The following is a 16,281-nucleotide window of genomic DNA, read 5'->3' on the forward strand; positions in this document are numbered from 1 at the left end:
AGGCCTCTCCCTGGTGATGACCAGAAACCCCCTGATTGTGTAGACACAGCTAGTCTGTGTGTGGAACAGATATATTTCTCATTGTCATGTCATACTCTGGCATTCTGACTTTTTATCAATCCTGTGATACTAATCAGTTGAGATTGCAAAAAGTGAGTTCTCTCTTGGAGAGTGTCTGAGCCTAGGAGACTGGTAGGTAGCATGGGGTCAGCTTGCCAAGGCCTCTGGGAAGGGAGTCATTGGCCATTGCCCAGGCAGTGACCACTGTACCCCAGGTGACAGAAGTCCTTTTGCTGTTTTGGAATTCATATAAGCTTCCATAGTGCTTTTAATGTCCATGTAGTTTAACCTTGCATTTATATATATGTCAGTATATATATGGTTTCATTGTTTCTTCTCCTCACTTAGATGATAAGCTTTTTGAGGACAGAGACCATGCAATGTTTTTCCTGTGGTAGACAGTAATGGTGTTCAAGGGGGAAAGAGGAGGCAATGTCAGTTCCACAGTAAGGAACAATGCCACCTAACAATGCTCTGAAGTAGCCTACGGAGTCCAGCAATAGACTGACCCATGTGTTCCTAGGACTTTTGAAATGTCACCTTTTAATATTCTCATCGGTGGGAGAAGATGAATAAATGGTAATAGAACAGCTCCCTAACTATATGGGGAGGAGGTAGAAATAACAGCAGATCTCTATTTATCACCTTAAATATACATATTTCAACAAAAAGAAAAGAAGAATCCATGAAAGTATTAGGAAAAAAATAGAAGCCATAAGCAATATTTTTATATCTTGTGGTGGGGAAGAGCCTTCTAAGCCTTATATGACAAGCAGATGCCTTTGATAGATTTGATCACCTTGCCTGTGACACCATTCGTAAACTTAGTACTGATTTATGCCAAACTTCCGACTACATCTGCCATACATTTTCTGATTTAATCCCCACACTCCTGGGAGGATGGTATCACCGTCTCTCTTTCACAGACAAAGGAGATCAATTTGAGGCCCCAAACAAAGGTAGAACCCAGTTGTGCTCAACTGCAAAGTCTGTGCTCCTTCACTCACTGTTGTTTTTCCTCCTTGAAGATAAAAATCCTGAGAAATATTTGAAACATTGAAGTTGAGTGAAAGCCACTGAAAGGATTAGTATATTTAATATAAAAGTTTTCTACATCTAGGGGAAAAAGACAAACGATCCAGGGGAGAGGAGGACAATGGCAAGAGCAGGAGGTGTGCCGGTCTCTCCGCCAGTCCCTCCGCAGGGCCCGGCGGGTGCGGGTTTCCAGGAAGGCCTCTGCCACCTGACGGTATAAAAACAGTGTCTGATATTTTCTTCTGGTTAACGTGTTGTTGCATTTTTTAAATCCATCTAGAACTTGTTTATTTGCTGTTCAGTGAGGTTGAGGCAGAGAATCTAACGTTTTCTCCCACATGAAGATCCAATTGTTTTAAAATCCTGTATTAAATGCTTTATTTCTTCTTCACTGATCAAAAATACTGTCTGTGTCTGGCTCTATTCTGTTGATCCAGTTACCTTTTCTTGTACTAGTAACACACTATTTAATTCCAGGTGCTTAATAACTTATTTTAACATCTAATAGAGTGAGCTCCTGCCCTTTGATCTTCTTCATACATTTCATAGCTTTTCCTTCATATTTTCTAATATTTTCCAGAAAAATATTAGCTAGCTAGATTTTAATTTAAAAATTATCATCGGATTTGAATAAGATTGCTTTATATTAGTAGGTAAATTTGAGGAGAACTTATATCTTTACAACAATTTAGGAATGTGGTATCTCGGGTCATGTATTCATGTCTTCTTAAAGTCCTCCAGAAGAGTTTTAATGTTTTCATCACATAGGTCTTAGACGTTTTTTGTTAAGTTTACCCTGAGGTACTTTATGCATTTTTGCTGATGTAAATGGGGTTTTCTTCCATTTTAAAATTAGTTATCCATGGTATATAGGGATGCTTTTGAGGTTTGTATATTGATCTCTTGATTTTGTATCTTAGTGAATTCTCATATTATTTCCAATAAAATTTTAGTTGGTCCTCTTGGGCTTTTTAGGTTATTCATCAATTCAAATGCAAATATGTTTGTCTCTTCCCTTACAATACTTCACTTTTCCTATCACATTGATTAGGACCTCCTCAACATTAATGAATAGTCGCAGTAGTAATAGGCACCCTACTCTTGTTCTTTTCTTTTTTTTCCACTCTTGTTCTTGAATTTAAAACAGTGATGCTGTTTAGGATCCTCGCAGATAATTTCTGTTCCTAGTTCCAAGAGTTTTTATTAGGGATTATCTGTTGAATGTTATCTAAAACAGTCAGTGAAATATATTGCAAGCTACCTGCATGATCTCAAGTTAGGTACTGTGGAGGAGTCCAAGGACAGTTAAATAGAACAGAATTTCTGTCCTCAAAACCGTTATCATCCCACTGGTAGATGATATTTAAGATAAGTTGAATAAAGATTTGGAAATAGTGGTCATCATGTTAGATAATCATGATCATGTTTTCTTTCAAAACAGATGTGCTCCCGTAGAAGGGCAGTGCTGGATGAAGAAGGAGGCTCAAGGTAAATATTGATCTGGCCATTGCAAAGTAGAAATTTAGAACTAGAGGAAAGGTTAGAACTCATCTATTTCAAACACATCATTTTACGGTGAGGAAACCATCAAAGGCAGGAAGAGTACTTACCCTAATGCCTCTCAGAAGCAGCTCCCCAGCCAAACCTGAGTTAGAATGCGACTGGCACAGACGCATCTGCTGTCACGAGGCCTGGAAGGAAAGCGACTGGAGGGGGAAAGGTTTTGGTTGTACCTCTTCCTGCTGGGGGTGGACATGAGGCCTGGCCAGTGGACTGCTCAGAGGCTCTGGGGAAAGGGCAGAGAAGGCCATATGGTCCTAGATGCTAGTCTTCTTCAAAGCTGATGGAAGGTCGAATATATGAGCCCTTCCTGTCAATCATCCCTTCGCATCCTACTGGCTTTCGGGTCCCCAGTGTCTGTTGCCTTTAACCAAACCTCACAGAATTTTAATTGGGAGAAACCTCAGTCAGGAGTTTATCTCTACTTCTTACAATAAAGAAATGGAGAAGGAGAAAAGGAAATGATCTTGCCCCATGGTCATTCTGAGAGCGAGTAGCAGAAAGAAGACGGTTCCTTCCCACTGGGGACTTCTCCACTGGTCATTGTGCTTGGGCTGTGAGCTCCATTTTATGACATGACCCACTACACGTACCATACAGGCATGAGTAGTTTCTAAAACAAACTTATTATGCACTCTGATTTTTTTCTATTCCATTTGTATTCAAAAGAATATTTTGTGTTTCACTGCTGGCCATGACCTTTAAGCTGATTTCACAACCCATTCACTTGTCAGTGAGAGTCTGACACGTGAAAGTTAGTGAGCTAGTTGGACTCAGCAATAAGTTGGTGTGATTCAACCTGTAGGAGAAAGCAGTAGGGAAACGGAAGCACCTTCTCCCCCACCCACCAGCAAGTGACACATGTGAGACTGAGTCCAAAGGATACTGGTGTAAAATGCCTCTGGAGAGAGTGAAACGCTTCTGCCCGGTGTGCTTGAGCAGTTCGCTTACTGCACAAGGGCACTTGGCCAGTGGCCAAGAAGGTGAGTGGGGCTGAAATCCTGCCTACACTCCATGCCAAGCCACATACAAAGGTCTCCCCAGGGACACTGTGGGGCTATAAGGGACAGATACGGAGAAGTTCTGAAGCTCAGCATGCATGGAATGATTTTCAGGATCCCAGGTCTGTAGTGATTTTGCTTGTGATGATGGACTGAGGTACCCATTTGGTCCTAATAAGTCAGAGATACACATTGTGAGAGACATGAAAAATAGCATGAATCACTAATTATTATCTGTGTGTGTGTTTTCCTCCAAGGGGCTTCTTTCCACTTCCGGATAAACCCTCAGAAGAGCGTAAGAATCAGGTAAATTTGAGGAGGATCAAGTACTGTGCTGGAGAAAGCTGTGGATGTATGGAATTAATACCTCCTTTCTATTTTTTTAGAAGGGCTTTTCCTGGAGAAGGCGGCTTTGGCTCCGGAATATGTACAGAACTGTCAGTCCCCCACGTGAGAAAAACCTGGCACAGAATGTACTTGAGAAGGATGGAGGGTAAAAGATTAGGGACAATTTAAAATTCTTATCTAAAATGAGGTAATAACAAAAATTTTTATTAGTCCTTTTAAGAGTAAAAGATTTGGCATTATTCTTCTTGTCCCAGGGAGCTCAGTGAAGTCATAATAGAGAAGAATGTGACGTCAGGGTCGGGTGAGGAAGGAAAGGGAGCGAAGCGCAAGAAACCAGCACAGAGGGAGCCCCAGCCTGCCCCGGGCCACCTACAATAAAATGTGTAATTCTCTCTCCTTGAAATGTGTAAGCTCATAACCAATCCTGGCCGTCTGGTAAGGAATTAAAGTATAAATTGTTAAATACTTATGTGCAAATAACAAGTGCCATAGGCATGAAAAGCAGGGCTGAGGCCAGAATCCCTCGCGGCAACCACTCCTTCCGCAGAGGTAATGCGGACAAAGAAGGATAAATGAGGTGTCCCTCCCTCGTTTCCCCAATATCATCAGTCCCTGGAAACTGGGAAACATATCATCCTCGAGGAGTGTAGATTATTAAGTCAAGGAAGTTTCTTCTGGGGCTCTTTCTCTCTCCCCTGGTTAGTCAAGTACCAGTTCTTTACAACCTCCTGACCTCCGGCCCACAGAGGATCGCCCACTGCTGGCCCCTCTCACAGGGTCTTTTGGAGGCCAACATGCAGCCTCTACATCACATATTGCATGATTCCATTTATACTAAATGTCCAGAATAAGAAAATCCATAGCTAATGGATAAGGGACTTCCTTACAGGGTGATGAAAGTGTGCTTGAATCATGTAGTAGTGATGTTGCACAACCTTGTAAATATACTAAAAACCACTGAAATGTATACTTTAAAATGGTGACTTTTATGGCATTTGAAGCATATCTCAATAAACAAAGATGACCTATCAGAGAAAAGTGTGTGTTTGTGGAATCGCAATGGGGGTGGCAAGTGGGTGCTGGTTCTTACTCTCAGGCCTCACTCCCTCCACAAAAAGGTGGATGGAAGTCCAGGAGTGCAGCATACATGGAGTCAGCGACAGTGAGCTCTGACAACAAAGAGGGAGCTTCCTCAGGCGGAGAAGGGAGAGACATGTGCCACCAATGGTATGTGCCCAAACCAGTGAGACACAATGGGGTCGCCTACTGTAATGAACGAGGGAGGCAGATTTTTGACAAATGTCCCCTGTGAGGTCCCGGCTCCTCGTGGACTCCAGGAGGCTGTGTAGTGAGGAGTTAAGAGCAAGGCTCCAGAGTCCACCTGGCCTTGGTGAGCACACTGCTGTGGCCCCACAACAGTTCCCAAAGCTCATGGACTTCCCTTATCTGTGCAACAGGCATGGTGACAGCACCCACCTCTTATGACCGTGACAAAGACTACATGAGATAATATAGGTAAAATGCTTAGTTGAGTGTTTAGCACAAAGTAAGTTTCCCATAAACATTAACCTCAACTTGCTCCTGCAGTTGTTTTTATTATCATTGATAAGACTGCCTAGCCTCCGCGTATGCAAATGTAAGAATGTAAGCAAAGGAGCAAAATTATGGCAACAGCATAACCAAAATGGTTATCAATTATAAATGAATCCGAATCTATAGAAAGATTTTAGTGACAGAGTAGACTGGTTGTTAGAATAAGTGGGTCACTTACTGCCTAAAGAAATGCCACCAAACAGTAAGAAGCTTGTGTGATAAATTACAGAGTTTCCAGCAATTCAAAACCAAGGTCAAGGTGAAGTCATGTTGAAAGAGCTTTACCAGAATCAGGAGGGGTCTTCAGGACCTAATGAGAATAGGACATGTAAATCAAGTGGAAACTAGGGCTAGAGGTAAGATTTTGAAGGAAAGATGAGGGAGGGAGGGAAGAAAGTTTAAAAATTTGCAACATAGAAATGAAACAATGAAACTGCTACAGTCCCACTTCTGCTGGGTCAGAGCAGTGTTTCAAAATGTTTCTGTTCAGGATTTTTAAAACTTTGTGCTTTCATTTAGAAAACAATCTGAAAACAATATACATATTATATACACATGTATATATGTGTATATGAGTAAGTGAAATAAACAAAAAGCATGGCCTAAGAGTCTGGGTGATGACCTCATAAAGTACCCCTGCCAAGTGATTGTGATTCTGAGCCTGCGGTTTTCCTGAACATGAGGACTATCCAACTGGCAGTATATGCCATGTACTATTTGGCATTCATATACCTAAAGCACAGAGCAGGGCTGCATAAGCATAATCATTTCCAAGGGAAGGCCTCGTGACAATGACATCTGTCAAATATTACCAAGGTTTTGCAGCAGTGTGTACAGAGACAGGTAGTGGGAGAACTGTGGTCACAGGTACCCAACAGTAAAATGAGAGTGACACCACCCACTGAACACCCACCAGGTGTCAGGGGCTGCTCTAAGCACTTTACATGCCTTAAGTCATTTACTCTTCCCAGCATTCCTACCCCCATTTTATGGAGGAGGACATCAAGGTCAGAAAGGTTGAGTAACCGCCCATTGTTGAAAAGATGATTAATGAAAGACTCAGGGGTTCTGGCTCCTGAGTCCACATTCATTTTTTTTTAAATTATTCATTTATTAATTTTATTAAAGTATTACTGATATACACTCTTATGAAGGTTTCACATGAAAAAACAATGTGGTTACTACATTCACCCGTTATCGTGTCCCCCCCCCACCCCATTGCAGTCACTGCCCATCAGTGGAGTAAGATCCCACTGAGTCACTATTTGCCTTCTCTGTGTTACACTGTCTTCCCCGATGCCCCCCACACCATGTGTGCCAATCATAATACCCCTGAATCCCCTTCGCCCCCCCTCCCCCCACCTTTGGTAACCGCTAGTTCCTTCTTGGAGTCTGTGAGTCTGCTGCTGTTTTTTTCCTTTATTTTTGCTTCATTGTTATACTCCACAAATGAGGGAGATCATTTGGCACTTGTCTTTCTCTGCCTTATTTCACTGAGCATAATACCTTCTAGCTCCATCCATGTTATTGCAAATGGTAGGATTTCTTTCTTTCTTATGGCTGAGTAGTATTCCATTGTGTACATGTACCACCTCTTCTTTATCCATTCATCTACTGATGGACACTGTAGGTTGCTTTTCCATATCTTGGCTATTGTAAATATTGCTGCGATAAACATAGGGGTGTATATGTCCTTTTGAATCTGAGAAGTTGTTTTCTTTGGGTAAATTCCTAGGAGTGGAGCTCCCAGGTCAAATGGTATTTCTATGTTTAGTTTTTTGAGGAACCTCCATATTGCTTTCCACAGTGGTTGAACTAGTTTACATTCCCACCAGCAGTGTAGGAGGGTTCCCCTTTCTCCACATCCTCGCTAGCATTTGTGGTTCCTAGTCTTTCCTAGTCAGTTGGCCATCCTAACTTGAGTGAGATGATATCTCATTATGGTTTTAGTTTGCATTTCCCTGATAATTAGCAATTTTCATGTGCCTGTTGACCATCTGAATTTCTTCTTTGGATAAGTGTCTGTTCATATCCTCTGCCAAATTTTTAATAGGGTTATTTGCTCTTTGGGTGTTGTTGAGGTGTGGGAGTTCTTTATATAGTTTGGATGTTAACACCTTGTCAGATATGTCATTTACAACTATATTTTCCCACACTGTAGGACGGCTTTTTGTTCTGATGGTGTCCTTTGCTGTACAGAAGCTTTTTAGCTTGATGTAGTCCTATTTGTTTATTTTTTATTTGGTTTCCCTTGCCTGAGGAGATGCATTCAGGAAAAAGTTGCTCATGTTTATATTCAATAGATGTTTGCCTACGTTTTCTTGGTTTTATGGTTTCATGACTTACATTCAGGTCTTTGATCTATTTTGAGTTTACTTTTGTGTATGGGTTAGACAATAATCCAGTTTCATTCTCTTGCACGTAGCAACACCAGTTGTTGAAGAGGCTGTCATTTCCCCATTGTATATCCATGGCTCCTTTATCATATATTAATTGACCATATATGGTCAGGTTTATATCTGGGCCCTCTATTCTGTTCCATTGGTCTATGAGTCTCGCTGTTAAGTATGATGTTGGCTGTGGGTTTGTCATATATGGCCTTTATTATGTTGAGGTACTTGCCCTCATCTCAGGTTTTTTTAGCCTCTATAATCCTGACAATTGTAGGTGAAGCTGGGTTGAAACTTCTGCTGGATTTCCCATAACTGATCTGGCTGCTAATGCTGTTTGGTATTGTTCTGATTCAGTTTTTTTCTGCTTACCACTTTGATCTACAACTTCCCTCCACAGTCCACACAAGTCAGAGTTACCTTGAGTTCCTGTTTAGTTTCTCTCTCCCTCTCTTTCATTCCCATCCTTACAGATTTCAAGAACACTGCAGCATTGACTTAGAAATTATTTTTAACTATGAGAAAAGGAGTTGTGCACTACAGGGAATTGAATTTGAGCTGTCATGAACCATAATTAGTTCCCGATCTTGGCTGCTCATCGGAAACTTCACAGCATACATTTTTTAATTTGCAGATTCTAGGGCTCCTCCCAGACATGTGGAATCAAACTATGAATCTTTATTTTTCAGATCCCCAGGTGATTCTATGGTCAGCCAGTTTCACGAACTTCTGGGCGCTCATTTCCTATTTCCTATTATCACAGTCTCTTGGCTCATTACTGATGGTGGATTGTCATAGAAATTACTAGTATTAGAGACTGCCACACAAATCCACTTTGTACCAAATCTGGTTCCAATACGGCCAGTGTTATCACTTCATGACGTTGCCTACATGTGGCAAACAGAACAGTTAAGTATATGATTACAGGCAAGTAATATAAATTACAAATTATCCCAGAGATACAGCATTTTTAAAAAAATCATACTTGAAAAGCATCCAGTAAGAAAAACCCATCAGGGTCCAGGGGATATCTTAATAGCTGCCATTCACAGAGCATTTAGTGTTGCCAAACCTGTGCTAGGCACTTCATAGTACCTCAGTTATCCCTAGGAAGAAACTAAATTTCAGAAAGATCAAGTACCAATGTTGATAAAGTAACTTCTCCCAATCACTGAGTGTTTGACCATATTCCAGGCACCAAGAACTTAGCAGTGGTCTCATAGCCACTGTCTGTTAGTACTTCAGTTTGTGCCAAACACATGAAACAAAGCATTGAATCTTACCACAGCCATATGAGGGATATAACATTGTTGTTTCCATTTTACATCAGTTCAGCTGCCCCAGTTACGTTTGGGTGCTTGAGACCTTATTTGAATCTTGTCACATCTGACTCCCAAATCCACACAAGTACATGGGTGCCTCAAAGCTCAGTCCAAGGGAAGCTCCCTGGCCATTCCTGGGGAGCACTCTAAGTAGTGGGTGGGCGTTCTTTCTGTAACCCAATGTGCCCCACCCCTTTCAACATTCAGTACAAGGTTTCCCAAATGATCTCCATATTACAGTCTCAGGCACTTGCCCTGCAACTGAGAGGGGCCCAGGAAGTCTGGAATTTTAACAATCACACCAGGTGATCCTTACCAGGCAAATTTGAAAACACTGGTTAGGTACTTTTGGATGAGCAGTGGTTTGTTTTACAGACATGATCTGTATCATGAGGGACAATTGTGTCACAAGGCTGACAGCAGAGCACTGGGTGGCCATGATGCTGGATGCACAGTCAGGTAAAGCCGAAGGGAAGGCATTATCCAGTTACCAGGGAGGAACCCCCTTCTCTGCCTTCTGTGGGTATTTGGTCAGATAATCCAGTTAAAGAACAGAAAGCCATTTTTGCTTACAAATATTCTTTTTCTAATAGCTTTACTTCCAAATACTCAAAATGTGAACTCCTTGAGATCAAGAAATGCTTGGGTTCTAGTCCATTTTAAGGAAGCTTAAATATCCATCAGCCATAAATTAGTGTATGTTCCCTTTTATGCACTGTGAAAACCTGTTGAAAAAATTTTGCAGGATGATGTTCCTTGTCAAAACGTTCATCAAAAAGTTACACGCTAAAGATGATATTTTAGGGAAACACTGCTAACTAAGATTGACTCCACTAATTCTTTCAAGGGAAGCTTATTGACATATCCGAACTGTTTCAGTTAACGTTAGGAGCTAATACCTTCAACTACTGGGTGTGGGGAGCCACCAAGTGGGTGAAAATTAAAGAGAAAGGAGATTCTGGGCAGGGAAAAGTGGTCGGGCAGAGGCAGGAGGAAACTTGTGTTTTCACTTCCCTTATAGTTTTGCTCAGAATCAGCTGTGGTGATTTCTGATCAATCCATGAAGGACTAAGAGGCTGAAGGAATCTTACCAGTTTCCCCTCATGGTCATAATGTTTCAAATTGGATAAAAGAAGCTTGTATCAAGACTTTAGTGATTTTATTGCATCATTCTTTCCTTGTCCAAAATTTGTTTGAGTTTATTTTTCTCTCTCACACACACATACATACACACACACACACCCCAAACTAGAGATCCTGCCACTTTCTATCCTATCTAAATTGTTGGATGGGGATTTAAGACAATCATAACCATATGAAAAAAATACCGTGCTTAACTTTTTCTGATCCCCCAACAGAAAGCCTTTTCCTCTTAGAGATGACTTGAAATGAGAATATTAGAGTTGGAAGGAAATGTAGGGATCATCGCCTCACCGTTGCATGAGAGAGAGGTGGAATGACTTGCCCCAGATGAGTCACACAGTGACTTAGAGATGCATGAACCTGCAGGAGTCTCCACACTTCTTTTCCTAACATGTGAACTGTTTGAGGCCTGAAAACTGTCTGAGTGGCTCAGGCACCATACATATCACATATCAACAGGAGGAAGTTAAAAAAATTAAGTTATTTTACTTTTTCTTTTCATTTGAAAGAACTTTCCATGTATTTGTTTAGCAACTTCCAGTTTGACCGCAGAATACAGCTTTCACCTGATTGCATCAGCTTCCTCTGCACTAAGAAGCTCACCATATCCTATAAAAGTCCTGGGATTTAAGAGGGCTCTACAACAACGTTTGTTTCCAGGTATTCCTTCATGATTGCACCTGAAGAGACTATTTGTTTTCTAAAATTAAGTTGGGAGGAGTTGGTAGCAATTAGTCCACGCCTTTCTCTATAGAGGAAGTCACATGTCGGACTTAGCAGAGAAAATGATCCTGACTCTTGTTTCCTTGTCATCATATCCGCACTACATTTTTGTGTGCTTTGGGACTTCCAGTCACATATGGCTTTTGTTCTCCAAATCTGAGACATTTTAGGAGTTCTCCTATATTCCTTAGGTCTATACCACAAGAGACCTGCCCCCTAGCTTTCTGATGCAGAAGGAGTTGAGCCACGTAGTCACCTGGACTCTTCATAAAGCGCTTTCTCAATCTCGGCACTACTGACATTTGGGTCAGATCATTCTTTGTTGAGGGGGGCTGCCCTGTGAATTGTTGGATGTTTAGCAGCATTCCTGGCCTCTGTCCACTAGATGTCAGTTGCACTTTTCCAGCGATGACAATCAAAACATTCCAGACTTGGCCAAATGTCCCCTGGGGAACAAAATTGCCACAGGTTAAGAATCACTGTTCTATAGGAAAGTTCTTAGTTTCTCAAAAGTATCAGGCTCACACACACACACACACACACACACACACACACACACACACACACACACACACACACACACACACAAACCTTTAGCAGGAAGAAATACCTTCCTAGCAGCAGTGGACCGTTTGGGGTTGAGCAGAGCATGCTAGCAGGCTATTCTGTGAAGACCCCTCCCTGTGGTCTTCCCCTGTTTGAAAACTGCCAGAAATGTGAACTGCATAACTTTGGCCTGTGAAGAGTGGTTGCCTTTTTTGTAGAAAAGGAAGTTCCATTGCATGGGCTCATTTCTTCCTATGATGTTGCAGGAATACTTATGATATACTTTTGTAAATTTTAGTAACTTATGTCTATTTCTTACATTTTCAGTGACTCAAGAAGAGATACAATTTAAACCAGAATCCCTCTGTAAGAAGCTATTCTCAGATCATACAGGACTGAAGGAATTAATGAAGACACAGATATTTCCATGTTCTCAGGGGATTGTGATATTTTCTAGAAGCTGGGCTAGTGATGTTGGCTTAAGGAACCGGAGGGCTTGAATATGCCAAAGACACTGCTCATCAGTTAAAACAGAAACTGGGAACTGTTGGTGGTTACACAGGGAAAGTGTGTGTTATTCCGAGACTGCTGCACCTGCCCAGGCGCACAGTGTAGACCTGGAGAGATCCCTGTGCACTACCCCGAATCCTACAGGCTAGCCAATGAGGATGAAATGGAAAACTTGTTGCAGGCCCTTATCGTGGTCTCTCTGTGCTCTAGATCTCTTCTGAGTGACTGGTTGGGCTGTGAGTTTTTCAATTTGCTCATAGCGGAGCAGTGTGAATTGCTCTCAGAGAGCCTTCACAAGACACGAGAATTGTTCATCCACTGCTTTCCGGGAACATAGCCATTAAGATCATGGAGAAAATTAAGAATTTGTTTCATTGCAAACCAAAAGAGATCCTCTATGTTTGTGAAAGTGACTCCTTAAGGGATTATGTAACGTGTTTCAATAACTAAACACAATAAATGTATTTAGTCAGTGTTTTCCATAATATCACAAAAGTAATTTGTGTTTTTTGTTTAAGGTTTTGCTGTGTAAATGCAAGAGCCCCAACTACATACACATTTCCAAGTGATCAGGTAGTTGAGCTACAAATGGGTCCTGTGGAATGTTCAGACTTAACCCTCTCATTACAAAATTTGCCAAACATGCCAGCTTTAAATTTATGTAACTAGAAACATTTTTTTCCCACAATATGTGACCTTAAAGTTAGGAAAGGTAGAAATAAGTCTACCTTGCTTTAAAGATACTTTTTGCTTGATATTTAATGCTTGAAAATCATGGGGTATTTCAGTTAATTTGACATTGTACCTAACAGAAACTTGAATTTAATACCATTTGATTTTGTTTATAAGATTTTCGTTTGACTTGTTCTCAATCAATAATTTCAGGAAAGTATGCAAATTTGCTTCTGAAATTGTATACAAAACTATGTAATTTTATGATTCTAGGTTGTTATGCAATGTAGAAAATGAGGGCAAATTCATTTAAATTTTTGGTTTGGTTTACTTAATTATTTAACAAATTTTTTTGAGCAACATTTATGTGCTAGGTTCTGTATACATTTAGTATTAGAGGCAGAAAGCATATTGAAGACCTGGCCATAAAACTGAATAAAGGAGACAAAGAAAAACTAAGCAAACTCAATGTTGTGTAATTACTATGATAATAAAGAAACACTTTTCTTAACTTAGGCTGGAGGTTGGTCAGCAAACACTTCCCAGTGAAGGAGATCCTTAGGCATGCTCTTAACAAGTCAGTAGAAGTAGCTAAGATGAAGGCAAAGGGTTCAGTAAGTAGAAAGGTATGGAGACACCAGAGAATCAGAACAGCAGGTCTGAATGGAGCAGGGAGCGATGTGGGTATGTGGCAAGTAATAAAGTTGGAAAGGAGGCAGATGCCAATTATGGAGCATCTTGTAACTGTGCTAAGGGCTACGTTCTGTATTATGCTTTATAGGTAAGTTTTTAAACTTCTTAGTCAAAAGGTAAATTCAATCCAGCAAGTATCTATTGAATCCCTAATGTGAGGGAGATACAGAGATGGCTAAGAATCAGTGCTTTTCTTCAAGAAGTCTACACTGTCCAAGCTGGAAGAGAAAAACATGACTAGTTATGATTCAAGATGTAGGAACTGCACACATGAAATCAGGAAATCTGTAGTAAGGACTGATACTATTTGGATGCAAATTAGAGGAGAAAAGAAATAACCAAATTGTTGTTATCTAAAAAAGCAAAATACAAACACACACACACATATTATGCTCTCACTCATGCACATATTTCTTTAAACAAACTTGGTTATTTCTTGCCTCCTCTCATTTATTCCTCCTCCTCTGATATGCTAAAGCATACCATAAAGGGATACTGAACTAAGTAAGCAGAGTAGTAGCTCCTGAGAGACCTAGCCTGTAGATGTGTTACCCTACTCGACATGCCATAGAACTCGGCAACCTCTTGATGTTTTCCTTACCAAAATCTAAAGATGCTTCCAGTTTTGTACCACAAGTAAGTGGGGGAAATGGGATTTGCTTTAGAGGAATTTGTATTAGCCTATACCTCTTTTGCATATAAAGACTGTGATATGCCTCTAGATGACTGTTCTCTAGTTCTAACTGACAGCAAGTAAAGAAACAGTATTAACAAGTGTACATTAGTTTAGAGATTTCCTTTAGATGTAAGGAGCTTGTCTTCAGGGACTGTCAATCAGCAGAAATGGATTATGAATAGAAATAATAAAATCTCCTACCTGGGTTCATTTAAAAAATTTCACATGCTGATTTAACTAGATAACCCCACAGAATGGGGTTTAGAACTATGTGTTCTGTCTGTCAGGTATCTTGTAAGTAGAGCAGTTGTGTAGTATTCAGGACATTACTGATCAATGAATCAGCCTCCATATAAGAACTGCCTCTGATTTCAATCCAGAGAGTAATGAATGCACAGTATTCCCTTTGTTTATATGCCTGAGGTCCCACTCTCCCTTTTGTCCTTGCAGTCAACAAACCACCTGTCTGGCTGTGACCTGGAAAACCTTCATGCAAGGGGAGTTCCTAAGGATTAAATACGTAGTAATGGATGAGATTGAGAATTTCTGCAGTTCATATGGAGACTGGTACATGAAGGCTCAGAGCATCACCCATCCAAAGGTGAGGGGGAGTAGAAATGAAAACCTTCACCACGGGATCCTCTGGATTTTTCTGGATCCTTTACAAATCCATCATGCAGATATCACTGGCCTTCCCCCTCCATCTGCTCAGTTTCCTCAAAAAATAATCACCAGCGAGATCCACTGTGCTCTGGAAGTAGCAATGGACATGAAAGAAGAAATGAAGAGGATCAAAGAGGATCCTCCCTCCAGCATGTCTCCAGACACATTGGCATTGTTCAGGGAAGCTGCCTACGAGGAAGCAGTGTGTGCCCAGGCTCTGCCCGGGGTGTATGAGACAGAGACTAACCTGACTACAGAACAAATTGTGAAACACATGCAGAAAGATGTCACAACCTGTTCCAATGTGGCTATCTGCCCAAAGACATCCCAATTCTGTGCAAGAAAGGGGAAGACAGAGGATGCTATGAGCTTGAATTGCTAAAAGCAATGGAATTTCAGACCCATGGAGCAACAAAGGTTGTGCTCAGCCAGGCCTCTGGTGTTTCAGGCAGTCACATCATCTTAGACAGCATTCAGCAATTTTCAGGCCTGGAGAGGAATATTGTGTCTGGGCTTAGTCCAGAAAGTGCCCTGTCAGAGGAAGTTCATGGGCTCTGCTTTGCCTCAAGAGCCATTATACACCTCTACCTGCTTTATGAAAAGAGGGCAATTTTCTGAAAATGATTTCAAACAGTACAGGTAGCCAGGAAGAGCAGAGTTCCTTCTCCCAGGCAGGTGGCAGCTGCTCCTTTTCATGTCTCAAATGTCAAATGTCTCTTGAGACTGACCCTCCACTGTTTGCACTGTCACCGTCCTTTCTCCAATCCACTTCACCTCCACCCTGTACACCGTTCCCCTGCCACTAGTTTTCCTAGTCCAATCTGTCTTTCACCTTGTCAACCACAGAGGTTCTCCTCAGAGAAGTGATTTTGTGATGTCCCCTGTTCAGTGAGTTCCTGCAGTCTTCAGACCAAACCAATTTTCAAGGCTTTCCTTGACTTACTCTCCTAATGCATCTTTTATTATATCTCCATCTCCCAATGTTTCTAATGCAAGCCAGCCTTGCTAGCCTATTTTGGGGGTGGGAGGTAGGTTTTCCTCCAGGCTACTTACTTTGACAAGGTGTCTCAAGGGCAGCACCTTTGTTGGCATGTCCTTCTGCCTATAGGCCTCAAGCTGTACAAGCCCAGAACTGATTTCCTCTTTGCACCAAGTCTGGATCAGTCTCTTAAGGATGGCTTTATGCTAATTAAACATACAAAAAACAGTGCATGAATGAAAATGCCACTCTGTCAATTGATAGTGAGGACTGTAGTAATAAGCGGGCCAGCTGCTTTTGCTAATCTGTACACTAAATAATAACATACAAAAGCAAATTACAGAAAGAGCCAAGATGGCAGCATGAG

At 41.2% G+C, this 16,281-nt stretch overlaps 1 protein-coding gene and 1 pseudogene across 1 annotated transcript in view; both read left to right on the top strand.

Annotated features, from left to right (window-relative positions):
- Positions 1 to 16,281, top strand: part of LOC130683504 (leucine-rich repeat-containing protein 37A-like) — a 228,805-nt gene that overhangs the window by 43,621 nt on the left and 168,903 nt on the right. Inside the window, exons 12-13 of the mRNA XM_057501206.1 lie at positions 2,537 to 2,583; positions 3,914 to 3,962. Coding sequence (XP_057357189.1) covers positions 2,537 to 2,583; positions 3,914 to 3,962 — 96 coding nt within the window. The remainder of the gene's footprint in view (positions 1 to 2,536; positions 2,584 to 3,913; positions 3,963 to 16,281) is intronic.
- LOC130683637 (protein SLFN14-like) lies at positions 9,687 to 15,553 on the top strand (annotated as a pseudogene).

Source organism: Manis pentadactyla, chromosome 4 (assembly GCF_030020395.1).
Source record: "Manis pentadactyla isolate mManPen7 chromosome 4, mManPen7.hap1, whole genome shotgun sequence".
Classification (NCBI taxonomy): domain Eukaryota; kingdom Metazoa; phylum Chordata; class Mammalia; order Pholidota; family Manidae; genus Manis; species Manis pentadactyla.